Source organism: Microplitis demolitor, chromosome 3 (assembly GCF_026212275.2).
Source record: "Microplitis demolitor isolate Queensland-Clemson2020A chromosome 3, iyMicDemo2.1a, whole genome shotgun sequence".
NCBI classification, from domain to species: Eukaryota; Metazoa; Arthropoda; class Insecta; order Hymenoptera; family Braconidae; genus Microplitis; species Microplitis demolitor.
In genome coordinates, this window is record NC_068547.1 from 460,662 (window position 1) to 488,377 (window position 27,716).

Sequence of the window (27,716 nt, forward strand, 5' to 3'; positions counted from 1 at the left end):
CCATGTGACACTAACCGGTGTGTATGGTTATTATTTATATTTAGATTAAAACTTTTAAATAAATAAATAAATAAACAAATAATTATAATAATAGATGTAGAGTATGTCTGCTCAATTAAAAACATATTTACAGAAAGAAGATACTGAAGATCCCGTTGAACGCATGCTAAAAAAAACTGGTTGTATAGAATTACACTACAACGTTCAGGTATTTAAACTTTTTTATTAAATTAATTAATTGATTGATTAGTCGAATAATTATTTATTTTCTAGGAATGTATTGCTAAGACTCAAGATTGGCGAAAATGTCAGGACGTAGTGAAAAAATTTAAAGCTTGTATGGATAAGCATCAAAGGGAAAAAGAATTACAAAATAATTGAAACAGTATGAGTAAATTATTAAGAAGATTAAAGTATTTGATAACTAAAGGACTGCCTAAGGAACCATATAAAATGGTATTAGTTGTACGGACAGATATTTCAATGAGTACTGGTAAAATAGCTGGTCAATGTGCACACGCTGCTGTCGAATGTTATGATCTTTGTAAAAATGATAAAATTAATGGAGAATATTTAGAATCGTGGTTGATGGTTGGTCAACCAAAAATCGTACTAAAAGTCAGTAGTGAGGAAAGATTAAAATCGTTGGCCAGCAATGCTAATGGTCATGGACTTGTTACAGCTATTATTAAAGATGCCGGTAGAACTCAATTAGAACCTGGTACTATTTCAGTACTTGGTATTGGTCCTGGTCCTAACAGCATTGTAGATAAAGTTACATCACACCTTAGATTACTTTGATATCTTCTATAATCTCTTGTAAATTTTAAATAAATAAATAAATTTTAATGTTATCAAGTAATAAAAAAAATTATATTTTTTACTAATTAAATTTAGTGGAAGTCTATATTCGTTTACATGTGATTACATAGTCATAAAATATTTAAAATTATGTGTATAAATATTTAATTAATAACAAAAAATACATTGTTATAAAGGCGCGAAATATTTAAAAAAAAATATGTTATGAGTTGCTGTTATATTTTGTTTTAGCTGTAATCTATTTTCAGTGATGCATAAAAAATTAAATATATTTTTAAAATTAAATTTAAAATAAAAAATATTACAAAAACTTGTCCAGTATCCGTATGATAAAAAAATTAATAATTTTTCTTAAATAGTTATACTTACTTATAAACTAGTGTACCACTTTCGTACTGATTTGAGCAAGAATTTAATTATTATTATTATTATTATTTTGATAAAATTAAACGAGTAAATATATATTTATATTACACACTAGTTAAAATTTAATAAAACTACTTAGATTTAAAAACTATGTTACAGGAAAACATAAATGTGATATTTAAAATTTAAAAATATTAACATAAATTCAAGTAATCACTAATTTGTTCAGTTAAATATTTAAAATAAACAATTATTAAATGCAATTAATTTCTACAAACGCTTCTCTAATAACAAATTTTTTTTTACATAAGCGATAGTCAATAATAATTATTATTTTATCGCAGTTAATTTATTTCCTCGCGATAACATATACTCTTTCTCGTTTTATGAGAATTGTAAGGCATTTTTAAAATCTATTTAATAAGGCTTTAACATGAACAAAAATTATTAATAATAAACTATATGACATTAAATTAAATATATATAAATATATGTGTATGTATGTATGTATACAAGTAGATAACGTATTAGGACAATTAAAAAAAAATAAATATGGTTTGTCTTAATTCATGTTAAAGCTTTGCATAAACTATAGTTACCGTTAAAAACAAATAGTAAAAAAAAAAATATTATTCAGAGTTTTAAAAAATTTGACTGATAAATGTACAAAGTCAGTCTCAATTACCATAAAACAAGAGTATTTACCATTTTCGCTGAAATATTTGGCAAACGTACATCACATCAATTAATATTATTGTTATTGTAATAATTTTTTGTAATTATGTGTTTAAAAAGAGTTTACGCTATGATTTTAGTTAGATCCGATGGCTCAACGTAGTTATTCAAAACATGCGGTGCTTCATTAAATTCATCCAACTCGTCACCGTTATCTGCACCCTGTGCAAGTAAAAAATATTGCTCGCTTCGTGTTGGCCATAATAAATGTGTCATTACACAGTAAGCATAACAATCTGCTGAATATGTGATACCTATAAAAGAAAAATATAACCAATAAATCATTGCAGGTAATTAAAAAATTATTTTCATGATTATAATGATAGTTATTACTTACCAAGAAGAAATTTAAACCTCCATAATGTACTTATTTGTAGTGCGATTAATGCAACTATTGGTAAATAAATGAACCACACAAGTGCCGATGCACCGAAATGCAGCAGAAAATTTAATTTCTGAGTATTGTGCTCATAAGTCATCGTGTTACGGAGCTCCAATAAAAACCATATCATTATTGCACTACGGAATAGTAAAATAAACCATCCGGGCCACGTTTGATATTCATCAATATCTTCGATAATGTCAACTTCCGTCTGTATAAATAATTAATTTATATTTATTACTCAATTATAAAAATATAGTAAAACATAACGACATACCATATTCCAGACATAAAGAAGAATGTGTACTACACCGTAACAAAACCATATTAAAAATACTAAAGGCTTCCAGGTTAATTCAATTCTTGTAACAGCCCATCCTTTGGCTAATAATAATAGTAATAACATAAATGTTGTCTGAAAATATAATATATATAGAGATAGTAATAATAATTACTATTATTAAAATATATAATACATACCCGTGAAAGAATATCGAATATATCACCAGCAACTTCTAATTTTTCATATCCAATACCGTCAAATGCAAATTTCAGAACATGGATCAGTATTAAACAAATGGCAACAAGCTCTAGCAATAAACTTGCTGTAAAAAGCCTCGTTACTGGGTGCCTTTGTAATCTGACGGCATATAATTGCAATGGTACTAATATAATGTAACACAAAAAGAATAATAAATACAATACGATGGTATTTTGTCGGTCGTACGAAAATTGGTAGGTAAAACTATTGAAGCCGCTGTTATTTGGATTTCCATTTACCAACCAAATATCATAGTCGATATTCATGCTATCATTGAACCATTCCCATTTACATGTTTTTATATTACGATAACACGATACAATACTTATATACCAAAATCTCGGCTGTCCAAGGTCTTGTATTACATAAGTAAATTGATTGTTTTTGATAACATTCCATGATAAATCTTCATCTGGACATAATTTACCTTTTGGGCATGGTATTCTTCTGTAATATTAACATAAGAATTAAAAAATAAAATTAATAGTGAATTGTGCCCTAGGGCTAACTATTCTTTTCATTGGTCATCAAAAAAAAAATTCCCAAAAAACGCTCATAAAGAAGACCCTCACACGGGGGAACCTCTTTAAGCGCTGAAACTCAAAGTTTCGATGCTAATATCATGAAAAATAATTACTTTACCTCAAAAAATCCTGTCCATTGACATTGCACTGTGAATCATATGAACTCTCATTGAGAGTATTGAACATCATAGTACACGCTGTGTTTTTATCTTCAAGTGTACGATTGCCATAGTACTCTAAAAAATGATTTCTATCCAAAACAGCAAGAGTTATTAGTTTTGTTGATGATATATTTGACTGTGATGTTGTTATATTGCCAAATATATAACCATATGAGTCACGTTGCTTGTGACGATCAGTCTGCTGGAATCCAAATTTAATGAGAAACCGAAAAAATTCATTGGTATTGAATGTACCGGTTACGTGAGTACACTGGCACTGATTTATTGTGATAAATAATTCCAAGATTCCAATCCATATAAAAAATATTACATATTGATACAACATTTTGTTATAATAACAATAATTTCTTCGCTATTAAATTATTTATAGATCTTGTGATTGTATATGCTTTGTAAATAATAAAAGATTATCTTGCTGATTTGTTATCATCTCACTACTGTTTTATCACTGATGGAAAATTTTTAAACTCCAAATATAATGATTGATTACCACCAGTATTATTACTTGATAAATATTAAAATTTTAAAAATAAAATATGGTATTTACTTTTTAAACTTAAAATTTAAATATTGATTTTTCTCAGTCGATATAATAAGTCAAGTATTGTACTAGTATTTTTGTTGCGTTGTAATGCATTATTTTAATATATATAGATGTTTTACCCAAGTGTTCATTTCATTTTGTATTTGTGACTGTGGTGATTGTTATAAAACATTTTTTTTTATTAATTTTATTAAAATGTCTTGAGAGAAAGTTGTTGGAAATAACCTTTATATTTTTATTTGTTAATCAATTTAGATGTAATGAGCACATGACAGTAAATAAATCAAGAGTTGAATCCTTAACTGTATAACTAAATAATGACACATGTTCTGCTCTGAACATCAGCGCCAAATCTTTATCAGTTTGCCGGTAAAGATTCGTACTTGGTACTTTCTCTTCGTACTCAGTATAATTTACAAGATATTTGAAATAATAAATAAATTTACTGATATAACTTAAATATATTAATAAATTTGTTCTGAATGAATATTAACTCGTTTGGAAATCTAGATTTTCCCGGGCTTTTCAATTTAATTAAATCAACTGTTTAAATTTAACTTATCATTGTATGAAAATTTTTATTCTGCTAGCCGGTATATTATCCAATTGAAAAAATTTAGCAAATAGTAGATCAAGTGTAAAGCGAATTCCCGCTTCTGCATACGCGGATAATACGATTATATATATTTTTATTTAGGGCCGTAATTGATCTTTATACTTGGGACTTGTACGCCTTAAGCAGTCTTATATTAAAATTATAATTAAAAAAATCTTTTCAATTTCTAATAAAAAATTTACTTTATTTTAACTTTAAATGCAAAGACTTAAACAAAGTACGATAAATACTCGTAATATTATTGAGTATATTGAGTTATAAGATAAATATTGAAATATTTGCAAAAATAAAAAAAAAGTATTAAGTAAAACGAAAACAATGAATGTATGATTTAAATTAATAAGTAATGTCTTTCATTCTCGAGTACATTATTCCGAGCAAATGTTTCCAGTCGGCAGATTCAGCGCTGACTTGATCGGTATGTTTACTATGAATAATTAAACCATTCGTTAACCAATCAATCATTTCTCTCAAGTGAATGCTGTTTATAAGATTACAGTATTTCTTGACTTTTCTTTTCAAACGATCAACTTCGAAGTCAACCATCGTCAATTTTAATTTCACTGTCTTAGGCAACGATAAGCTGTGATAAGAAGGAAATACTGTATCAGGATTCCAATCATTTACACAGGGAATGCATTTGCAGCGAAAACCAAAGCGTTCTTTTAATTTTTTTATTCTGTCTGCAGTAACTGCTTGCTTGTAGTCGTAATCTTTTCCGTAATTGGCCAATACTCGTTGGCCTTTTTTTATATAATCCATTGAAAAAAAAATATTTACGTCGCGAAAGATCGCTGGTGTTACATTGCCATCGCAACTGTGATTAAAAATCGATGAAAACGGCATAAGGATGTCACAGTGCTCGATTATGGTGTCCTCGATATTGTTCAGAAGTGACGTCTAGATAAAATAAATAAATTAATTAATCAAATTAAATTAAATAATAATTAAGAATAAAAATACAAACATTAACGCCATTGTTTCCTGTTATTTCAATGTTTCTAAAAATAATTGCTCCCAAAAAAACGGCTAGATCATCATTTGCAAGATCTTTGAAGTTTTCATACTTTTTATTACCGAGCATATCAGTTGTCTCCACCAAAGTGTACAGAAGGCGACAAGCAATATAAGACGACTTTGATCTCTCGGGTACTGTATTTATTCCTCTTTTCAATGTATAAACACTTGCATACTTTGTCTCATCGTATACATTTCCAGTGAAGCCTTTAGTCACCGGATCTGTAGTAATTCGAATGATAAATAAATAAAAGATAAAATTTTTAATTTTATTAATTAATAAATAATATTTTTTTTACCTGTATGTAAATCAATTTTTATGAGATTTCTCTTCAGGGCAGGTAAACTACCAGCTTCTTTATATGCTTTTATAGTGACCCTTATGGACAAGACACACTCAGTTTTGACAAAAATAGGAGGAATCGCGGAAATAACTCGGCACTCGATGTCATGGTAATCATTCCAAGCAGAATCGCGACAAGTTTCGTCGCAGAAGATAACGTTGCTGCATTTATTGCAGGGTACACTTGACCAAGTTGCTCTGGAACAGTTCCAACAACGAGTGTAACGATTATCTGACAGAAGAGTTGACGCATAAACTTTTTGCATGGTCAGAGCCTCCCCAGGTTTGATGTCTCTAGCTGCGACGACATGTCTGCCAAATTCCTCGGAATATTTCAGAGCGATGGCACTTGAAGCTCTTAGTATTTGACGATTGTCATCACGTATCGCAGACATACATGAAGTAGGATCAAACTTCTTGTGGGACTTCAGACGAAGCTGTTTCAAACTATTCAAAGAGTCCTGAGTCTTCTTCCTGATTTCTTCATCACTTATTTTGTCTATCCAGTAGTGAGCATCCTTGATGGCACCAACTATACGTTCATTATTCTTGCCGTTATTTAGTGCCAGTAAATTTTTCACTCGACGAATGTACAATTTAGCTTTCAGATTATCAGGGTACCCTATTTTGAGCGCTTTCTCGATGTCTTTCAACGAAAAATCATAATACTTGCAGTTACAGAGAACTGCTGACCGATTACCGTAACATTTAGCCATTAGTTCCGGGTGTGAATCAACGGGCGCGTATGCTAGAGCTTCAGTATAGATTTTCATCGTCTCCAATGAGTTTGGTGACGCCTTAAAAGCCGCGTTTCCTTGGTCAATCAAAATCTGGGTCCTAGTTGGACTCTTTGCCCCGACATTATTGACTCTCGGAGGCGTTAAAGTTTTCACACATCGAAGAGCATTTTTCATAAGTTTTTCGTCGTCTTGTAAAAATTCACCAGATGTCAACTTGTCCGCCATACGATGCGTAAAAAATATAAAGCCAAACATACTTTCTGCTGAATAATTATACAAAAAACAATAAATTATTTTTTCAAGTATATAATTACAAGACGTAATTTAATTGTTTGTTAAATATCTTACCATCCATTTTGTTTATTAGCAGTAATTCTAACTGATAGATTATTATTTCCAAACTATTAATAGTTTATTAAAATATTCAATTTTTTAATCAAAATTGTTTAAATAAAATTTATGTAAAACAGATAAATCTCGAATTTAATAGACTTCAGATGACTTTTGTTTAACATCAGCTCAGGTTTCATTAAAGCTGATGACAATAGAAGAAAGTTCGAGACAAAGGAAAATGTAACAAAGAAATACCGGTATATGAATAACCGGTAGAGACGCGCGCATTGTTCAAATGATGTTCTATTTTATCGACAGAAGAATACTATGAGTTTAAATTAAACTTTAAATTTGTCTAATGTCCGCTGCATTCATACTCAAGAACACTTTATATAATAAAAAATATAAAAACAAAAATAAGTAGGGTATAATTAAAAAAGTAAATAGACAAAAAAAATAGTAACAACCGAAATAATGGAAAGATAATTTTTTTATTTGTCAGTAATTTAATTAATCTTAATTACTCTCATGATTTTTGAATTAAAACACAAAAGTCGAGCTCAACAAAATTTTACAGTAATTGAAAAAAAATATAAGTGATATTTTATTTATGTTTGAATAAAATATTAATTGTCAAGTCGAATATCTTATGAGTCATTTTTCTAGTAAATAAATAATAAACTAGTTTATAATGCTGTTTATCAATAATTTGTAAGCTGATTAATATCCACTAGAGACGAAGTTGTGACTTAGCGCAGCTTTACTTGATACTATTTCAATACAAGGATAGTTGACGTTTTCATACAACACATTCAATATATTTATCAAAATAGGTGCGAATGAAGGTTCAAAGTTCATTTTATAATCTATTTCCTTTTCAGTCATGTTTAATAAATAACTATCATACTTTTGGTATTCTACCGCCACCTTGTATCTTTTTTCAACTAATAAAGCTTGATCCTATTGAAAAATTATTAATTCATTAGTAAAGTTACGATTTTACAATTAAAAAAAAAAAAAATAATAATAATAACAAAAGTAATTACATGAAAAGATGGAAGTAGAGAATGTTTACCCAAATTTTTAGAACAAGCGTCGCATTCGCACGTAAAATTATACTGCGTTTTGAGTTGACGTCGTCGATCATCAACTGTATGATAATGAAACGTCGGGCCATAAGTTACACACAATTGTTCATTTTTTTTAATAAGACAAGTTGAACGAAATACCAAATTGTCTTCGTACTGAGAACAAGTGATATTATCATCGCAGCTGTGATTAAAATAACTGACGATAGAACCCAGTAATTTACCTCTTTTGTACTTGCTCTTATTTTTAATGGTAATGGCCTAAAAAATTTTTATTTATTCTCCAAACAATTAAATAATTAATATTAAAAATCTAAATTAATTTACCTCGTATGAATTCAATACAGAAATATTCATAAATCTCAAAATCAATGCGCCCAAAAAAGTAGCCATTTCATTACCCTTAAGATCATTTATGTCATTTATTTTATTGTCCAGTAATTCTGTTTTTGATGCTAATACATAAAGCAAGTAAGTACTTCTTACTGGAAAATCTTTATATCCATCTGTCTTTTGCATAAATTTTAAATCATTATATAAATTATAAATTATAGAAATTATTGAATGTTTATTGTAATCAAATCCTTCTTTGTCCGGTTTACTTTCACTTGAATCTAAAATCAAATGTAATATTTAAATAAAATCATTTACAAATAATAATAATAATTATAATTTATTACCTGATTTAATTTTATCAATAATATTTTTTAATGATTTTAAAGATCCTGCTTCTTTGATAGTTTTTATTGTTAATTTAATGGCCATTATATCGAACCAACCAAATTTATCCATAGGAAGTGAAGCCATAGTCTGGCATTCAAGATCATGGAACTCATTCCAAGCAGCATCTCGACAAGTCTCGTTACAAAAAACTACTTCCGTACATTCAGTACACGGAATACTAGACCAAGCGCGTTTTGAACAGTACCAGCAGTAAAAATAAATACTCTCAGGATTATGAACCGCAACATAAGCTTTTTGAACCATGACAACTTCACCAACTTTAATATCTCTCGTTGCTACCATATGTCGCCCTAATTTATTAGAGTATTTTATTTTAATGGCATCAGAAGCACCTTTGATAAATGGATTACTTGTAGGTGCGTCGGGTAAATGATTAACAAAATTTTTGTCAAATTTTTCATAGGGATATTTTTTAAACTCTTTCAATAATCTTCTCATAATAGTCTTTTCACTTTCCTTTGGTAAATATTCAATCCAATTACGAGTTTCCATTATCGCTTCTTCAATCTCAGGACGTACTTTTTTCTCTAATCCCCACAAGGCCTTGGCACGCCGTAAGTAAAGTTTTGCTTTACGATCATCAGGATACCCGATCTCCAAAGCTCGTCCGATGTCCGTAAGACATTCTTCGTAGAGACCTGCGTTGCAGAATACAGCAGAACGATTTGCGTAAGCTCGAGCTAGTTCAGGTGAATTTGGCAGCGCATTACACATTGCTTTTGTATATATTTCAATAACAGATTGTGATGATGATTTCTTGGCGAGTTCTTCCTTAGCTTTAGCGAACAGTTTCTCTGTTTCTTCAGTACTTTTTTTCGTACACTTTAGTTTAGTATCATCGAACTTTATTAGACGTATTACGTCTGTCATCATCTCATATTCATCTTTGAAGTTGAGTTTTGACCACTCGGTTTCTGCCAATTCTTCCCAACACTTTTGCAAGCTTGTCATATCCATTGTCGACCGGGTTCTTTAAAAATAAATATTTTATTAATTTATCAATTTCCCTACTCGACTAATGCCTCAGCTAATTAACAAGTAAATTAAAAAAAAATTATTAAATTAAATTAAACACTCAAACGAAGTTAAAAAAACACGTGAGCATAAATTCCGTAATCTATAATCAAACAATTAATTTTTATTTATTGATAGTTACCTTATTGACAGTAAAAATTCTTCTTTTGTTTATTTAATTGATAAATTCTGATGTATGTAATTTTATTTAAATTAATTATAAGTATATTGATATCTAAAATGATAGATCATACACGAGACGTAGTTGAAATTACTTCAAGACGCCGCACAGATAAGTGAAATAAAATGAAACGAAATAAATAACGAGTATATTTATTTACTTCATCCTTCTCATATTACCACTGATATATATACTTACTGAATTAGCGGGAAAAAATTATCGAAAAATATTTACATTATGACGTCATGTACATTAAACTGTTTTATCAGTACGCAGAATCGAAGGAACATGTGTTTTAAAAATAAACTGACAGCGCCAGTTTTTAAATTTTGCGCGCGGGCGCTTTACTAACTGAGTTATTTCAAATTGTTGAACAAACCAAAGATCCGACTCATTTCCTCCATCCTTTAAAAGTACTAGTACGCTCTGAAAACTTGATCTCCAATAATTAAAATCATTATCCAAGACAGTAAAATTTATCATGTCACAAATTAATTGGCTCCGCTGTAATAAATGCCGACTACTAATGAGCTCGGCAATAAGAAATTTTTTTATTTCACAATGTGGTCATATTTTTTGTCATGAGTGTGCCACAACAGGTATGCAATTTATTTTAAACTGTCTAAAAAAAAAAATAGTTTATTTAAAAAACGTGTCTATTATTTAAGGAGGTACCGTTTGTCAGCAATGTCAGACACCAGACATTCGATTGTTAGAGTTGAAAGAACCACTTCCTCCAGTAATTGCTGATTTACATACACCGTGTATCGAATTCATGGAGCAAATGGTGATGACTGCCAAGTTCCAGTTGGGCCAGATTGCAGCAGTCAACAAATTCGTCCAAAATACGGTAGTTTTTTGCCCACTGTATTATTAAATTTAAAAATAAAATCTTAATATTAATATTTATTTGACTGTTATTTTCATACAGGATGATAAGTATTCTTCACTAAAACGCCTGTACTGGGAGCAACGTAAAACATTTATGAAATTACAACAGGTTCGTGACAAAATGAAAACTGCTTGCGATGAATGGAAAGCAGTTAGATCCAATTACCAGTACATTCTCAATGTCGCTGGTTCAAATCGCAGACATGGTCCAACTGGAAATTTCTTTGGTCAGGATCCTAATGTCGTAAATAATTTCAATCATAATCGACGAGCTCAGCGTTCTAACTATCAGTATGTACCCTATTTATTTACACTCAGAATTTTAAATATTAATTATTAAAAATTTACGTTTTTTACAGATTTACCAGACAAGTCGCGTTCGTTAGTCCAAACAATCCTTATAATTCAGACAATTCAAATACATCTTATGTATCAAATAATATGAGCACTCCCATAACTCCTCTTAGTGTTCATCGGATGATCAACAACAGGAGAGTTCCAAGATCAGCTGGTAGTTCATCAACTGCTGTTACCAGTAACAGCTCATCTTTAAATATCAATATGTTTTAATAAATAATAACACCGTTCTCTTTCCTTAATTAATAATAATTAAATAAATAATTATATTTAATATCAAAGTAAATACGGGTTTATTTTTAAGCATATAATATTAATACAAATAATTATAAAAAGTACGGAATCGGTAATGAGTATTACAATATTACAAATTTAGAGTTAACTCCAAAGTTTTAAATAAATATTAGTATAAAAAAACGTTTTTTTAATAGTACGGAGTAGTTTATAGTAATAAATATTAAATAAATATAATAGTAAGCGCGTTAATGATCACTGATGTACCGATAGACAAACTCCAAAAAGTCTTTACATGCTTCTATTTCAAGACAAGGATATTCAACATGTTCACAATAAGTATTTATTATTTCTGATAAACAATAAAGCGTTTCTTTTATATATTTGCTTGTTTTATCTGCATTACTCCACATACCTCGTACGAATGACAAGTATCTGGAAGTTGTCGTAAGCTTATTTTTAATTTCAACTGGCAATGATTGTTCCTGTGTTAATTAAAAATAAAATGAGTTGATAAGTTAATTTATAGTTCAATTATTTCGCGTTACCTACTTCAAAAGGGCGAATAAAAATGTAAGATCTTTTGGAATTAGTAACGCGATACAAATAAAATATGAATAAAAATAAATAATAACTTGGCAAGATGGCAAACGATATTCCGGTCCCCAGTTATTTGAACATGCGATACATTCGCAAATGAATTTATGGACTTGCAAGTGCTGTCTTCGTTCAGCTGTTGATAAATTTTGGAACCTCGGACCATAACTTATCACTACCTGTTCACCTTTTTTTATAACACGGGTCGCGAAAATGGCATTTGTATTTCCTGATGTAAACTTGTGCACGTTGGGATCACAGCTGTGATTAAATAAACTGCAGAAAGGCATCAAAACATCGCAGTAGGGAACAAAAGTGTCCGGATCACGCTTGACTCTCAACTGTAATTCATAAATACAATGAATTTATAATTTATTTAAAGAAAAAAATTAATTATAATTTTGTTTACTTGAATAGCATTAGCTCTACTAATTTCCACGTGTTTTAAAATTAATTCTCCAATAAAATTAGCCCATTTATCATCAGCCAAATTTTCCATGTCGATTTTTTCATCAAACATTTTAGTTGTTGTTATTAAACAATACAAAATCTCAATAGATTTTTTTAAACACTGTTCTGATATAGTATCTGATAAGTTTCTGGTCAAAGTATACACACTTGCATACTTGGTATCATCCCAAACATCATCAGTAAAGCCTCTAGCTATGGGATCTTAAAATAAAAAAAATAAAATTATTTATTTACTTGCTATTAAATGCTGATTAATATAAATTACCTGTAATTGAATCAATGTCTTGAATTTTTTCCTTCAATTTCTCCAGAGATCCAGCCTCTTTGAACGCCTTTATTGTTAGCCTTAAGCTCATAATAAATACAGAGTTAAATTCATGAGAAAACATTGTAGCGATAACTGGACATTCAAAGTCATGATATTCATTCCAAGCAGCATCCCGACAATTTTCATCGCAATAAATGACATTAGTACATTGTTTACATGGTACACTTGACCAAGTACGTTTCGAACAGTACCAGCAGTACTTCCAAACATTTTCAACGTGTAAAATAGAAGCGTAAGCCTTGTGCACTAGCAAAGTTTCACAGGCTTTTATATCTCTGGTAGCTACAACATGTCTTCCATATTTTTCAGAATACTCCAGACTGATCGCACTTGAAGCGCGCGGTATTTTAGGATTATCTGTAGGGACTTCAGGCAGGAATTTACTTGAGTCCCATTTCTTGTAAGGCACAGCAGTTGAGTTACGCTGATTTAATTTATTTAGAATGCTCTGTACTATTTTTTTATTGGTCTCATCCATTTGTATCATCCAGTAATTAGTTTGAGCAAGTGCTTCTTTAACTTCTTGACGAATTTTAGAGTTGAGCGCAAGCAAATTTTTGACTTGACGTGCGTACAGTCTAGCTCGCAGATTATCTGGGTAATCAAGTTTCAATGCACGTTCGATATCTTTCAGTGAATCTTGATATAATTTCGCGTAACTCAAAGCCGCTGATCGATTTCCGTATGCTACCGCCAGCTCACGTGAATCATTTGGCGCATAAGCGACTGCTTGGGTGTATAAGTCGATCACTGAAAATAATGAAGACTTTAAAAAATTCTCATCAGCTTCATTAATTTTTTCTTCAGACTTTTTAGCATCTTTTGTTTTCTTGCGGTCATTAATCAATGATGACATTTCATTGTTGTCAATTAAATATTTTTTAATTGCTTCTTTTATTTTGTCTTCATTATTCACGTTATCTGTCAATGACATTTCATCTAATGACAGGTCCAGTGGATCCATTTCTGTAATTAAGTAATTAACTAATTAAATTTCTATATGAAATCAGTGTTTAGATTTTTAAAAACTAAATGTGAATAAAATAATTATTATCATAATTAATTAATTGGATGATTAATTTCAAAATAAATTAACTAATATAAAAAAATATATGTTATTTTAATTAGTTTTATATATATTTATATATTGTTATTAATATACGCAGCTATTAAGTCTAACCTTATTTTCTAGCGATATGGCGCCAAAATATATGAACTTTTTGTACTCTATATTTCTATGTATTCATATATTCCCATAGATGTGTTGTATGTGTGATCTATATAAATGTATGTTTAGATATATGTTACACATATATTTATATCAATGCATTACTGTCGCGTAATAAGTAAAAAAAATTAATGGCGACTTAAAAAAATTTATTATTTTGAAAGTAAATTTCAAAAATTTTATTTTAATAATTAATATTAATTAAAATTGAAATAATTAATTATATGTATGGTAGAGTACATAAATTGAAACAAAAGAAGATCACAAGACTAAACAGGTAATTATACTTTGTAATTAAAATAAAAATTTTGTTTATTTATTTTTGTTGTAATTTTTACAGTAGAAATGGATCCAGCACATAAATATTGGCACGAAAAATCTTCAGCTTTAAAAATACCAGGTCGCACGAGTCAAAATTATGAACAAACCATTAAATTGACAATGGAACGTTTGCTAGAATGCGAAGAACACTATCCGATGATGAAGTATCAGTTGAAAAGTAAAGAAAAGTCTTGTGAGAAAATAAAAGATGGTAATAAATATTATTTGACCCAAAGTAAAATGGAATTGGCACTCGAGTTATTCACTCAGGGAATAGCATATGCACCGTTGAGTTCAAAAGAACTGGCTAAAGGCTACGCAAATCGGTCAGCAGTCACATGCCAGACTGGACATCATCAAGATTCGCTTAAAGACATCGAACGGGCATTAAAAATTGGGTATCCAGACGATTTGAAAGCTAAGTTGTACGCACGTCGTGCTAAAAATTTACTGTCATTAGATCCAACGATGCGGCCTGAAGTTGAAGAAGCTATAAGTCAAGCTCGGCATTGGATATCAGCAATGAACTTTGCCAGTAGAAAGAAAATTGAAAATATGTTACAGGAGCTCGTGGAAATTCCTTCCACAAGAATTGAAGATCTAAAACTTCAGAAATTAGTTTTTTCAGTACCCAGTACTAATACGAAAATACTTCGAGCTTCGGATGCTATTGCTATAAAATACAATGAACAATCAGGACGTCATATTGTAGCTACCAGAAATATTGATGTGGGAGAGACTGTACTAGTTCATGAGCCATACGCGACAATAATTACTCCCCAGAATTTATACCGACACTGCTGGCACTGCTATAAGCTCGTTATGTCTGGAATCCCTTGTCACGAGTGTGTTAATGTTGTTTACTGCGATGAAAATTGTCTTGCTGAAGCATGGAAGGAACATCATCACATCGAATGTCCTATTATTACTTCAATGCTACTCAACAATATGAAAACTCCTGAAATTATGGCTCTAAGAATGCTTGTGAAAGCTTTGAACGAAGTGGGATCAATCGATAATTTGAAAGACCAAGTTGATAAATTAAATTTAGTCATTGGTAAAATTTATTTATTTATTTGAAAATTAAATACTAATTTAAAAGTTAATTTTTTTTTATTATTTCTGTAGATCCTATCAATAAACTTTTAACTGATGGAATTTTTGACGACACTAAATACGCCAGTGTTTTTGGATTAACATCAGATACTTCATTTCTTTGGAAATCACAAAGTTACACTTATCACTTAAAAAGTATTTTTATTTTATTTTATTTAGCAGCGACAACTGACAATATATTTGATGGAAAAATAACTGACTTCAAAGATCTTGCTGATGATGAGCAAGCGTTATTTATTGGAGGCTTATTATTAAAACATTTTGATATCGGTTTATTGAACTCATGTTCGGTAAATATTTACCTATTTATTTATTATTTAATTATTGATAAATTAATTTTATATTAAGGCGCAGATATTTGGAGACGAGGATGAAGATAAATCATTACGAGGAATAATGCTTTTGCCTTTGATAAGTTTATGCAATCACAGTTGTTTTTTCAACATGTGTTTTCACACATCTGGCGAATCGGTTGCATTTAATGCTATTCAAACAATAAAACAAGGAGAACAATTAACACTTAATTACGGTGCTAATTTTCAGCTTCATGCTACAGAAGACCGAACAAAATTTCTTAAAAATCGTTACAATTTTTTGTGTAATTGTGTCGCTTGTTTCAATAACTGGGGCCCTGACACTGAATTCCCCTCATTATTGGTAAGAATTATAATTAATTATAAAAAAAAAAAAAAAATTGATTATTTTATTATTTAATTTAATAGGAATTATCTGTACCCAAGGAAATAATTAGAAAAATTCGAATGGCAATGGTTGAAGAGATAGATAATTATTTGTCAATTTTAAATTTCAAATCGACCAAGTCACTGTTAGATACTTCAAAAACTCTTGAAAGTACCTTGAAATTATTTAAATTATATGAAGAAGCAAATATTGGTTTCCCCTGTGCTGAAATCATCGATTACAGAAGTACTTTAATTCTGTTATACTTTCAGGGTTCTTATTAATCATTTATCTAATTTTATATTATTTCTCTTTTATTTATAATTACAATTATTTAACTAAAAAGACTGTAATTTAAATAAAAAGTAAACTAAACTATTAAATAATAAATTTTTACTAACTTTTAATTTGAGTTTTAAATATTTAGATTTAAATACTTAATCTAATTATAATTAAAAATAAAAATATATCAACGTATTTATATTTAAAACTGCGCACTTTAGTCTAAAAATAAAAAATTTTATTTATATATAAAGTTAAGACAAAGAAGTTTGAATTCATTAGGAAATCGGTGTCTGGACAGTTGAGTGGACAAATAATTTAAAATTTCCATTTTATTATAAATATTTTTTAAGCGGGTAATGATTTTTTAAAATTTGTTTTTAAATAAAGAATGCGGTGATTTTGAAAGTGGTGCCCTCTTTTTATAGAAAAATCTCGTATCAAATACATATCTGTAGTCTCTACACGTGGTTGCAACAAGATCAGCCATTTTCCCGTTTGTGAAGAACCCAAAAGCCGCAAGTACCGATCATTAAGATAAGGTATTAAGATTCATCAAAGATAACATTAATTATAATTGAAAAAAGTTTAAAAAAAATAAATCAACATGAGTGGACTAGTAAGAAATTCATTGTGTGCATTTGGATTTAAAAATTTATTAAAATCAACTTCGGCAAGTAGAATAATAACCTCACAAATTTCCCGCTCGCTTTGGCACATGTCCAACACAATAAATAATAATTTAAATAATTTAACAAACGCGCCAATTGTTAAACAACATCAGTACAAACAATTTAAATGTATAAATGGTCACAATTACCAGTGTCGTTGTTCTCAGCACACAAAAGCCGAGAAAGAATTGATCGAGTTTCTCGCTGAGGAGATTGTTGCTGAAAAAAAAGCACAAAAGTCAAAAACTATTCCAACAGAAGTCGACGGGTTCGCAGTATCATTAGACGGATCAAATGTCACGCTGGTTAAAAACATACAGAATGAAAAAATAACAATTGCATTTAATGTCAATCACACTGTCGACGCCGAGGGTGACGGTGAAATCGACCCGAATGACGACAAACCAGAGTTCGGAGAAATGAAGAGCAAGCCCAATTTCACGATTGATATCACCCGGGGAAAGCAGACTTTGGGACTGACATGTTCATTCAACAACGAGCATGGTGCCTCTGGAGCTGATGACAGCTACAATGACTGCTTTGGAATCGATGAAATTTCTCTGTACGAAGGAGAGCACAATGACAAAATCTACGCTGTCGCTGGAGAAGTCATTGATGGATATCTCTATGATTTGTTGATGAACTACTTGGAGGAGAAGGGCATTTCCAATGAGTTTGCTGAAAAACTCATTGAACTGAGCACCAACTATGAGCACAGCGCTTACATTAGTTTATTAGAAGGTCTTTCTAAGTTTACTACTGGAAAATAATTTTATACTGGTAATTATTTAACTTGTTCATATTAATTATTATTATTATTCAGTATTTATTTATATAAAATGTTATATTTTTCAGTAACCAAAAGTTTGACTACAATTCCGGCTGATATATTCCAAAAGTACTCTACGTTTACATTAAGTTTTTACTTTTAGTTCATTTTAAAGGAACAAAAAAAAAATACTTAGACATAATTAATCAAAATATATAGTATTGTTAATTAAAAAAACAAAAAAATCACTTGAAATGTATTATCAGTAGAATTAATTATTAATATGTATAATTTGACAGCTTATTGATGAATGTAATAAATAAATCAGCCAAAGTCAAATAATTAATTTTATTTATTAAAATTCCCAACATCTGCACGAGTTTTTTTATTAATTTTAATTAGTAATTTAGTCAAAATTAAAGTAATGAGTATTATTTTGAATGAAAATAAGAGTAATTAATTATTTTAATATAATTTATACACTGTTTACAATTACAATTAATTAATATTCAACTATTTGGCATAATGGGTAATTACTGGCCAAATTTTCGTTTATTTGATGGAGGTGGAAGTCGGAATTTAGCCAATTCCACTTCCGCTTCAGCGAAACTGTCTACATGATAACAGAAATATTCAGGATTTTTGTATTCTTTGTTTTTTGCAGCACCAACGGCTCCGACAGCTATTGAAATAAGTAAAATTAATAATTAGTAAATGAAATTTATTGATTAATTAATTAAAATAAAAATATTTATACTGACGTTGTGATGGAACAGCAACACAATTTTCACTGAGTCCAGCGACATTTATTTCAGTTGGTTTGCTAGGGTGACCTTGATTAGGTTGCTGAGAAAATAATCTGGCGGCTAAATTTCTATTCTAAAAAAATATATAATTAATAAATAAGTAAATAAATGTTGTAATTAAATATGAAGGTTAAGTTGTGAAATATTTAAAAAAATAAATACCGCGAAACGAAGAGCTTTGATGGAAGAAAACATTTCAATTTTTAAAATAAATTTTATTTATTTATTTGTTAACCACTATTTTTTTTTAAATCTAAATAATTTAAATTTAACACAAGATAAAATATTTAGTTATCAAAATAACGTCGTATTGATGAAATTTTATTTTAAAAACTTATGTAACGGGGCGCTGACAGTCGTCCTGTAGAATTTTTAAGTTTTTTCACCAGCTGATTAAACCTAAACATGGAGTTCTGTAAGTATTAATAATAAATATTTTAACAATAATTAATTATAAATTAAAATCATTATCAATTGTCTCTAATGCAATTACTAAGTGGTTAATTACTCGAGCTGATAATTAAATAAACTTGATGGTGTCTCCTAACCTATTCCAGTAAAAAAATTTTTATTTATTAATTAAATTATTCAGACAAGTTGAGGCGAATAAATGAATAATTAACAAGTTGCTAATTGGATAAATTTTTAAAAAATTATAGATAATCCATACCGGAAGGATGGACATATTTTTCGTATCCTATCCGGGCCGGGATATTACGACCAACCAGAAGGAAAAGATCCTGTGGGAAAACTCTGGGGTATCAATAAATATGCGATCGCCTCGGCACTATTTTTTGGAACTACAGATGCTATTATGTTGACTCAAGCTAAAAATATTGCGGAAACAGCAAATATTCTTGGATACTATTTCGTTCCCTTCGTGGGATTAGCATCAGCATTCGCAGGTGTGACTTACATAGCAACAGATCTGAGAGGAAAAGATGACAAGTGGAATTACGCTGCTGGTGGTGAGTTGATTTATTTGTTAATAATTATTGTGTTAATAACAGTAATTAATAATTCTCATATTATTTTCAGTGGTAGCCTGTATGCCAGTCCTTTGGGCTTGGAAGCAGACGACGTCATTCACTCTCTGGGGAACAGCATTGCTGATGTTCGCAGCTCTAGCTAAAAAAGATTCGAAACAAACTGATTGGAAATTCTTCAATTGGCATGATCACTACGAGTACGGAAATTACAAATACGATTTTTCAATAGTTAAATCTGAGTGGCCAAGAAGACCTTATTAATTAAATCATATTATTGATTAATTAATTAATTAATTAATATCTAAATAAAGTTCACTACAGAACTAGAAGTCTTGGTTTAATTTACTAAACTAAAAATATATAATTGCTCTGAAACCACGACTTTAAATAGTTATGTAAATTTATATTAGCAATTAATTTAATCGATATATTTATATGTTGATCAGAATATAAATAAAAACAATTAAATCTTCGATATTATTACTTTTTATTTATAGAATCAAAATATTTACATGATTGTGATTTATAAAAATTCTAATACTGATCAATAATAACTCATTTTTTTTATTTACGTCAAAGTTTCTCCTTTCGTTACCTGTAATGATAAATTTTTAAATTAATAACACTTGAGATTAATTAATAAATATAAATTAAAATTAAATACTTACACAAGCTTCGAGGTATTCAATTCTGCGTTCTAGTGTCGATAGTTTTTCATTCAAAACTGCGAGTCTTGACCTACAAGACATATCTAGAAAAAAAATTATTTTATAATTATTGACTGTTAATTATTTATTAATTTATATGTAAATATAAATATATATTACCAAATGAATTTAAAAAATCTGTTATTTTTTTGATACTTCCAGTAATGACTTCAATGTATTCACGATTGGCCCAGTCTTGTTGAATTTGTTTTTGAAAAGCTTCGCGGTGTACAGTCGCCATTATTTACTATTAAGTTATTAATTTATAAATTTATAAATATTAATGTATTTAGTACACACCCTAATTATTAAATATATAAAAGTACAAAGTGTAAAAATTTATTTACGAATGAATAAACAACAATATATATCCCAATGTTGTTATAAATTTTTATGACATACAGATGTCACTTTAAATCACTCAACTGATAAATTATCAACATTTAAAAATAAATTATAAATTTAATAAGTAAACAAATAAATTAATCAATTATAATTTTTAATTACTGATTGGTAAATTTTTTTAAAATTTTATTTTTTAAATTTTACTTACAAAAAAAAAAATAAAAAATGGTCTAGTCACTCCATCTACGAATTGTTTAAAAATATGACGTTACGTGTGCACTATATATATTTATATATATGTATGCATGCATGCATGAATAAAAACATCAATTACGTCAATATTATTACAACAAAAGAATTTAGACTTGTTAATTGTAATCAGCGAATATAAAAGAACGAAGAAATACGTAACACCTGACAGCTGTCATAAGTGTTTTTTTATTTGAATTTGATAATAAAAATAAAATAATCTGAGTACTAATTAAAACGTTGTTTTTTTTTATCTATTGCTGTGAAATTATCATACATATTTTGAATGATCTTCGATATGTCTTTTAACCCTGATAATAATAATAACAATAATAATTCGTTAAAATAAAAAATTCCCCGGCAACAGTATGGACTGAAGTAATCAATCATAAGTTTTTGCTTGTCATTAAAAGTTTACATAAAAAATTAAACAATAAATATTTAAGTTACGGATAATAATAAATAATTTTGATGGTTGTAAATATTATAAAAATTATTAAATTTAATTTTAATAATTTTTCTTCAAGTAAATTTGAATTTAGGCGACTGCCTTTTATTAAATAGATGTTATGAGTTTTGGAAGATGTTATATTTTTCATTCAATACGCTGTTTATCAGAGATTACTAAGATTCATCATAATAATAATAATAACAATAATTATCGGAGATTTTTACACGCGCAATTGTCCGTTAATGATTTTCAATTACCAAGGTGTGAATTTTTTAAAATTAATTGATAAATAGTCAATGAGTGTTATCTGTTTGTATATTTTTAGGTCAAGGTACAATAAATTTATTGTAAGAATGGCATCAACATCTCACGGTGACACGAAAGTCAAAAAAAATAAATTGGCGTTTGAAAAATCGCCCTATTTATTGCAACATGCTGGTAATCCAGTCAACTGGTACCCATGGAATGATGAAGCACTGGAGAAAGCTAAAAGAGAAGACAAATTGATATTTTTGTCTGTTGGTTATTCGACTTGTCATTGGTGTCATGTTATGGAGAAGGAATCATTCGAAAACGATGAAATCGCTCAAGTTATGAACAGATATTTTGTGAATATCAAAGTGGATCGCGAAGAGCGACCTGATATTGATAAAATATACATGACATTTGTCCAGGTATTGGTTTTTACTTTTACTTACTGCTTTTTAATTAAAAATAATCAGTTGATTGATTTGTTTTGTGCAGTCGATTTCAGGACATGGAGGCTGGCCAATGAGTGTATTTTTAACACCAACTTTGGTTCCTATTATGGGTGGTACTTATTTTCCTCCGGTTGATAAATTTGGACAACCTGGTTTTAAAAAAATTTTACTCAGCATCGCACACAAGGTAATTATAATAATTTTCATTTCAAAGAGATTAGAAAACAAAAAATTTTGACATTTTTTTAGTGGCTGGAAAGTAAAAGCGATTTACTAAAGTCAGGAGATAAAATTCTTGAATTATTAAAAACATCAGCTGAAAATAAACATCAATCAGCTGTCATTGTAAGTAATAATAATTTATTATTATTATTGTTGATAATAATAATAATTATTTGTATTTTTTAAAAGGGAAAAAATCCACCACCTAAAGATTGTGTTAAATTATGCGTCCAACAATTGATAAGATCTTACGATCGCGAGTTCGGTGGATTTTCAGATGCTCCGAAATTTCCTCAGCCGGTTAATTTAAATTTACTGTTTCATATGTACGCAAGTGACCCTAAAAATGAGATAAATCAAGAATGCTTGAGTATGTGCTTACATACTTTAACTAAAATGGCTAACGGCGGGATTCATGATCATATCGGTCAGGTATTAAATAAAAATGACATTTATTTATTTAAATGATTAAAACCAATGATGATTAATTAAAATTTAATTTTAATTAAGGGCTTTGCAAGATATTCGGTTGATGGTAAATGGCATGTGCCGCATTTTGAAAAAATGCTTTATGATCAAGCGCAATTATTACGTTCGTACTCGAACGCTTATATTGTCACTAAAGATAAATTTTTTTCTGATATTGTTGATGATATTGTAACTTATGTAACCCGAGATCTACGACACAAGGTAATTTTTTTTATAAATAAATACATTTTTAAAAAAATATTTATGGATTAATTGTGAAATTTAAGGACGGAGGATATTATAGTGCTGAAGATGCTGATTCTCTACCATCTGCAGACGCAACTGAGAAGCGAGAAGGCGCTTTTTACGTCTGGACTATGGAAGAAATTGAAAGACACCTGGATAAAAAACTACCTGGTCGTGATACTAAATTAAGTGAAATTTTTTCGTACCATTTTAATGTCAAAAATGATGGTAATGTTTCTATGAGACAAGTAAGTAATTAATAATAATATTAAATTTAATTGGTTTTTAATTGTCAATATTTATTAAGGATTTACACGGTGAACTGACGAACCAGAATGTTCTGATTGCTTTAGGAAGCATAAGAGATACTGCTGATAAATTTGACTGCAGTGTTGAAGATACAGAGAAGTATTTATCAGAAGCCAAGCAAATACTTTTCCAAGTCCGATCACAAAGACCCAGGCCACACTTGGATGATAAAATAATAACAGCATGGAATGGTTATTATTATAGATAATGTTTTATTTATAAAATAATTTTTTAAATTATAATTTTTAAACGAGTTGTTTTTTTTTTAAGGTCTCATGATAAGTGGACTTGCGTGCGCTGGTGTTGCAACTAAAAATAAACAGTACATACAATACGCTGAAGATAATGCTAATTTTATAGAACGTTATTTGTATGATGGAAATAAAAAAATTTTATTACGAAGTTGTTATTGCGGTGATGGAGACATAATAATGCAACCGTGAGCCATTTCAAATTTTATATTATTATTTTATATTAAATGTATAATATAAACTTTTTATTATATAGACAAACTCCAATACATGGTTTCCATGCAGATTATGCGTTTGTAGTTCAAGGACTTCTGGATTTATACGAGGCCAGTTTAAATACACACTGGCTTGAGTTAGCTGAGGAATTGCAGGATATTCAGAATACATTATTTTGGGATGACAAAGATGGTGGTTACTTTAATACCACAAATACAGATAAAAATATAATACTGAGATTAAAAGACGGTAAATATTTATCATTTATAATTTCGTCAAGGCCATTCTCAGACAGAGGACGAGCCCCCTCCCCCGCTCAAACTGTATCAAAATTTTATCAATTAATTAAAAGAAATTAAAGCGTTAATTAAAAAAAAGACAACGTAGTTGCGATTTCATTGAGATATAGATTAAAAAAAAAAATTTACTTTCAGCGATATCAATTGGGTGGGAATTGAATGAAATTTCATTAAAATCTTCATGTCAATTTTACAATTTGAATTTTCAAATTTAGTAGACTAAAATTTAATCAACAAATTTCGTGTAGCGTTTATTTGATAACACTGTCTCACTTTTACTTGCGGGAAAAAATTAAATTTACAAGAATTAGAGCGATTTTGCTTACAAGGATCTACTGTATTTAAAAAATGGGGGGGGGGGGTTACTGTTTAAAATAGCTATTAAAATAATAAATTAAAAATTTTATAATTAAATTTAGATCATGATGGCGCTGAACCTTCAAGTAACTCAGTAGCATGTAGCAATTTATTGCGTTTAGCTTCATGTTTAAACCGCACGGATTACAACAGCAAAGTTGCTGAGCTGCTTTGTTTCTTCAGTGAAACACTAATGAGAATGCCTATTGCTGTTCCTGAGTTAAGCTGTGCTTTATTACATTACTGGGATGCTACGACTCAAGTACGTCTATATTAATTAATCTTTAATTATTGAAAAAGCTAACAAATCAATTAATAATTTTAGATATATATTGCTGGTAAAAGAGATGCTAAAGATACTGAAGAGTTGCTTGACATCATAAGAGATCGTATGATACCTGCGAAATTAGTTATTTTAACAGACCCAGAAGACACTGACTCGGTATTAATTCGTCGCAATGAAGTTGTAAAAAAAATGAAAATGCAAAACGGCAGAGCTACTGCTTATGTTTGTAGACATCGTACTTGCTCTCTACCGGTAGTTGAATCTCAGCAGCTCGCAGAACTTATTGATGAAAATAATTAAGCTAATTGGTAATTTAAAGTTGTACGAGTGCTATGACAATATAGTTTAATAAATAAATTTATAATTATTAATTTTAAGGTAGCTATGTACTTTTAAATAATCAACGTGATATGGATAACAGTGATATTCTTTAATTAAATAATCACACTGAAGATGTGTATAAAAATTTTAATAAATTACTAACAGCGTTACTTGTAGATTTAAATAAAAATAAATACATCAAATCAATAAATTTATACCATTTTTTTTTCTTTAATTATTTTTTAAGCAGATCAAGCGTTTTATTAATAAACTTATATCAAAAATATATATTGCTGTATAAAAAGAAAGTTTTTTTTTAAATTATAGCTCATCTTTGTTAGTACTTTTAGTTATTATATCTGGGACCTTTACTTGGCCGACAAATAATGGGATATCTAAAAGCTTGTGGCGAATCGCGACCATAAATGGCCGGTCTACTATAAACTCTTCTGTCTGGACGGCCATTCTTTTTAATCGAATTCGCACAACTGTAATTTAAATAATTAATTTTTTTAAAAATCTATTAATATATATCGTAAGTAAATTTACCTGTTGCTGCAGCAGCTTCAGAACCTTCTTCATTTATTTCTAAAAATGCCTTTTGCATAACTTTACTTATTTTTACAGGCACATTTGTAATGCCACTCAAGTCGGCAGTGTCTTCAAACATTGATTTTAAACCCATCTAAATTATTATTCAAATATTTTGTTAATTGAATTAAATAAAAATATAACTAATAAAGTACTTTATCGGCTTACATTTGTAAGAATTTGTTGTAAATCTATTGTAGATTCAATTTTAAATTTCGGTACATGTAATATTATTTCGCCGTTACTAGACTCTGCGGTAATTATATAATTCCAATTAAAATTTTTTTCTACATATGACAATCCTTCAACTTCGTATGGCAAAATAATTATCATACTTAAATTATCATCCTGAAATTCATTCATTTGTTGTTCTATAAAGGGCTTTCTTTTGTAATATGTAGTGATAATTATTAAATGAGCTTACGGAGTATGGAATTTCAAGAAATCTAGCATTCAAATTAGGCAGATCACCATGAACATAATGTTGTTTTTTGATCATCATATCTGTTAATACATGAACGTTATTTGCTGTATAAAAAATTTTATGTGAAGTACGTTGGCTATCAAATGGATCTTTCCATGGTCCTTTGAAATAAATAGCATTTATTAAAAACATTTTAGTTTCCTCAGTAATGTCATCTGCAAAAAAAGTTATTATTTACGTAAATAAATATATCGACATTGAAAGATAGCAGAAAGATACCAGGTGAGACAATGTCTGTGATTTTATTGTTAGTTTTCTCCAAAACCCAATTGTTTATCTGCTTAGCTGATTGTACGTTATCAGAAAAATTCATTTTTGACACAATTAAACTGTAGTAATCAATTCCCAGTGTTTTGAAATCATCTAGCACCTCAATATCATTGTGCAAATAAAGCGAATTTGCTAAATGTAGCTCAGCTTTATCTGTTGACTGATAATTATTTAAAAATTAATTTATAAATTCAAATACTTTAGACATTTATTTTTACTAACATTTAATATTGATATTATATTTTTGTAATCAATATTTAATTTACTAATGTCTTTAATACAAAGACCGTTGATCATTTCCTCAGCAGTTTTTCCTTTTGCACCATGAGATATAAATGACAAAATAACATGAATACTTATCGGTGAAAAAATAACATTATCATTATATTCTTCTATTGTTGTCTAAAAAAATTAATTACATAAAATCTAAGCTACCCAATTATATCGCGTTACTAATTACAAAAATACTTGGATTTTTATTCGCCCTTTTGACTTTAGAGATCTTCCAAGTCCTTTTGGAATTAATAACGCAAAATATATAAAAAATAAAATACTTTATATAAATTTGAAGTGAATGTATGAAATTCCTGTACAGATTGGGCCATTTTAATGTTTATAAATATAATTAGCACAAATAGTTTGAATACTCCAATTAGTAAATCTGAAAATGAATCAATTAATTTATGTTCGGAGTATTTAGTCATCAAAATAATAAAAATAAAAAACAACTTACGTTTATGATAAGTACCATTAATCAATGTCATTAATAAAAAAATAATAGATAAAATTTAAATAAATTACAATTAAATGAGGCGTAATAAAAATAATGCCCTCTAATATCTAATATTAGAAAATTTGTTAAATCAGCAGGTACTAATTATTTTTTGAGATGATTAATTAGATGAATTACTAACTATTTACAAATGTACCAATTAATGCCCCTGTTTTTTTATTGCTTATATTTGCAATTAAATTCAAGATAATAACGAATAAAAAATACCATCTGATAAAAAACGATATGAGAGCCTCT

At 28.9% G+C, this 27,716-nt stretch overlaps 14 protein-coding genes across 16 annotated transcripts; 7 read left to right on the plus strand and 7 right to left on the minus strand.

The window, feature by feature from the left end:
- Nucleotides 1-9: 9 nt before the first annotated feature.
- LOC103577749 (cytochrome c oxidase assembly factor 4 homolog, mitochondrial) lies at nt 10-381 on the plus strand. Its single transcript, XM_008558544.2, has 2 exons — nt 10-208; nt 274-381. The coding sequence occupies exons 1-2, from the start codon at nt 104-106 to the stop codon at nt 379-381; spliced, it is 213 nt and encodes a 70-aa protein (XP_008556766.1). The 5' UTR covers nt 10-103.
- Nucleotides 382-387: 6 nt separating this feature from the next.
- On the plus strand, nt 388-870 carry LOC103577748 (peptidyl-tRNA hydrolase 2, mitochondrial). The gene has a single exon (XM_008558542.3). The coding sequence runs from the start codon at nt 388-390 to the stop codon at nt 799-801; it is 414 nt and encodes a 137-aa protein (XP_008556764.1). The 3' UTR covers nt 802-870.
- Nucleotides 871-998: 128 nt separating this feature from the next.
- Nucleotides 999-4,380, minus strand: LOC103577752 (transmembrane protein 145). The gene is made up of 5 exons (XM_008558550.3): nt 3,489-4,380; nt 2,786-3,293; nt 2,583-2,720; nt 2,261-2,516; nt 999-2,177 (listed from the first exon to the last, which is right to left on the minus strand). The coding sequence occupies exons 1-5, from the start codon at nt 3,875-3,877 to the stop codon at nt 1,987-1,989; spliced, it is 1,482 nt and encodes a 493-aa protein (XP_008556772.1). The 5' UTR covers nt 3,878-4,380; the 3' UTR covers nt 999-1,986.
- A 116-nt stretch (nt 4,381-4,496) lies between these two features.
- LOC103577751 (SET and MYND domain-containing protein 4) lies at nt 4,497-7,420 on the minus strand. Of its 2 annotated transcripts, none has more exons than XM_053737381.1 (4): nt 7,161-7,420; nt 6,029-7,072; nt 5,680-5,951; nt 4,497-5,612 (listed from the first exon to the last, which is right to left on the minus strand). In XM_053737381.1, exons 1-4 carry the CDS (start codon nt 7,165-7,167, stop codon nt 5,049-5,051), a joined length of 1,887 nt encoding a protein of 628 aa, XP_053593356.1. In that variant the 5' UTR covers nt 7,168-7,420; the 3' UTR covers nt 4,497-5,048. The 2 variants fall into 2 exon arrangements, with proteins under 2 accessions (XP_053593356.1, XP_014299551.2); XM_014444065.2 differs by having other exon boundaries at nt 6,029-7,075.
- Nucleotides 7,421-7,628: 208 nt separating this feature from the next.
- On the minus strand, nt 7,629-10,332 carry LOC103577753 (SET and MYND domain-containing protein 4). The gene is made up of 5 exons (XM_008558551.2): nt 10,134-10,332; nt 8,914-9,947; nt 8,561-8,847; nt 8,192-8,494; nt 7,629-8,105 (listed from the first exon to the last, which is right to left on the minus strand). The coding sequence occupies exons 2-5, from the start codon at nt 9,932-9,934 to the stop codon at nt 7,866-7,868; spliced, it is 1,851 nt and encodes a 616-aa protein (XP_008556773.1). The 5' UTR covers nt 9,935-9,947; nt 10,134-10,332; the 3' UTR covers nt 7,629-7,865.
- A 91-nt stretch (nt 10,333-10,423) lies between these two features.
- On the plus strand, nt 10,424-11,633 carry LOC103577764 (uncharacterized). The gene is made up of 4 exons (XM_008558566.2): nt 10,424-10,771; nt 10,841-11,022; nt 11,104-11,354; nt 11,423-11,633. The coding sequence occupies exons 1-4, from the start codon at nt 10,654-10,656 to the stop codon at nt 11,631-11,633; spliced, it is 762 nt and encodes a 253-aa protein (XP_008556788.1). The 5' UTR covers nt 10,424-10,653.
- A 117-nt stretch (nt 11,634-11,750) lies between these two features.
- Nucleotides 11,751-14,335, minus strand: LOC103577755 (SET and MYND domain-containing protein 4). Its single transcript, XM_008558552.2, has 5 exons — nt 14,231-14,335; nt 12,988-14,016; nt 12,661-12,923; nt 12,290-12,592; nt 11,751-12,139 (listed from the first exon to the last, which is right to left on the minus strand). Exons 2-5 carry the CDS (start codon nt 14,012-14,014, stop codon nt 11,903-11,905), a joined length of 1,830 nt encoding a protein of 609 aa, XP_008556774.1. The 5' UTR covers nt 14,015-14,016; nt 14,231-14,335; the 3' UTR covers nt 11,751-11,902.
- A 41-nt stretch (nt 14,336-14,376) lies between these two features.
- On the plus strand, nt 14,377-16,680 carry LOC103577765 (SET and MYND domain-containing protein 4). The gene is made up of 5 exons (XM_008558567.2): nt 14,377-14,555; nt 14,619-15,656; nt 15,728-16,005; nt 16,064-16,372; nt 16,438-16,680. Exons 2-5 carry the CDS (start codon nt 14,624-14,626, stop codon nt 16,678-16,680), a joined length of 1,863 nt encoding a protein of 620 aa, XP_008556789.1. The 5' UTR covers nt 14,377-14,555; nt 14,619-14,623.
- A 449-nt stretch (nt 16,681-17,129) lies between these two features.
- LOC103577756 (complement component 1 Q subcomponent-binding protein, mitochondrial) lies at nt 17,130-18,460 on the plus strand. The gene is made up of 2 exons (XM_008558553.2): nt 17,130-18,129; nt 18,205-18,460. Exon 1 carries the CDS (start codon nt 17,286-17,288, stop codon nt 18,117-18,119), a length of 834 nt encoding a protein of 277 aa, XP_008556775.1. The 5' UTR covers nt 17,130-17,285; the 3' UTR covers nt 18,120-18,129; nt 18,205-18,460.
- Nucleotides 18,453-19,176, minus strand: LOC103577757 (uncharacterized). The gene is made up of 3 exons (XM_008558554.2): nt 19,087-19,176; nt 18,880-18,997; nt 18,453-18,800 (listed from the first exon to the last, which is right to left on the minus strand). Exons 1-3 carry the CDS (start codon nt 19,117-19,119, stop codon nt 18,652-18,654), a joined length of 300 nt encoding a protein of 99 aa, XP_008556776.1. The 5' UTR covers nt 19,120-19,176; the 3' UTR covers nt 18,453-18,651.
- A 56-nt stretch (nt 19,177-19,232) lies between these two features.
- Nucleotides 19,233-20,386, plus strand: LOC103577758 (uncharacterized). Its single transcript, XM_008558556.3, has 3 exons — nt 19,233-19,339; nt 19,584-19,892; nt 19,963-20,386. Exons 1-3 carry the CDS (start codon nt 19,330-19,332, stop codon nt 20,172-20,174), a joined length of 531 nt encoding a protein of 176 aa, XP_008556778.1. The 5' UTR covers nt 19,233-19,329; the 3' UTR covers nt 20,175-20,386.
- Nucleotide 20,387: 1 nt separating this feature from the next.
- Nucleotides 20,388-21,004, minus strand: LOC103577759 (probable protein BRICK1-B). Its single transcript, XM_008558557.3, has 3 exons — nt 20,741-21,004; nt 20,582-20,664; nt 20,388-20,508 (listed from the first exon to the last, which is right to left on the minus strand). The coding sequence occupies exons 1-3, from the start codon at nt 20,859-20,861 to the stop codon at nt 20,482-20,484; spliced, it is 231 nt and encodes a 76-aa protein (XP_008556779.1). The 5' UTR covers nt 20,862-21,004; the 3' UTR covers nt 20,388-20,481.
- Nucleotides 21,005-21,247: 243 nt separating this feature from the next.
- On the plus strand, nt 21,248-25,481 carry LOC103577760 (spermatogenesis-associated protein 20). 2 transcript variants are annotated; one of them, XM_008558559.3, is made up of 13 exons: nt 21,248-21,926; nt 21,991-22,339; nt 22,410-22,553; nt 22,616-22,711; nt 22,778-23,020; nt 23,099-23,278; nt 23,344-23,550; nt 23,610-23,802; nt 23,882-24,050; nt 24,119-24,327; nt 24,797-24,996; nt 25,060-25,328; nt 25,399-25,481. In XM_008558559.3, the coding sequence occupies exons 1-12, from the start codon at nt 21,784-21,786 to the stop codon at nt 25,318-25,320; spliced, it is 2,394 nt and encodes a 797-aa protein (XP_008556781.1). In that variant the 5' UTR covers nt 21,248-21,783; the 3' UTR covers nt 25,321-25,328; nt 25,399-25,481. The 2 variants fall into 2 exon arrangements, with proteins under 2 accessions (XP_008556781.1, XP_008556780.1); XM_008558558.3 differs by having other exon boundaries at nt 25,060-25,480.
- Nucleotides 25,482-25,547: 66 nt separating this feature from the next.
- Nucleotides 25,548-27,701, minus strand: LOC103577761 (antichymotrypsin-2-like). The gene is made up of 8 exons (XM_008558560.3): nt 27,420-27,701; nt 27,241-27,347; nt 26,909-27,088; nt 26,636-26,846; nt 26,357-26,571; nt 26,101-26,280; nt 25,891-26,026; nt 25,548-25,829 (listed from the first exon to the last, which is right to left on the minus strand). The coding sequence occupies exons 1-8, from the start codon at nt 27,448-27,450 to the stop codon at nt 25,663-25,665; spliced, it is 1,227 nt and encodes a 408-aa protein (XP_008556782.1). The 5' UTR covers nt 27,451-27,701; the 3' UTR covers nt 25,548-25,662.
- Nucleotides 27,702-27,716: the final 15 nt, after the last annotated feature.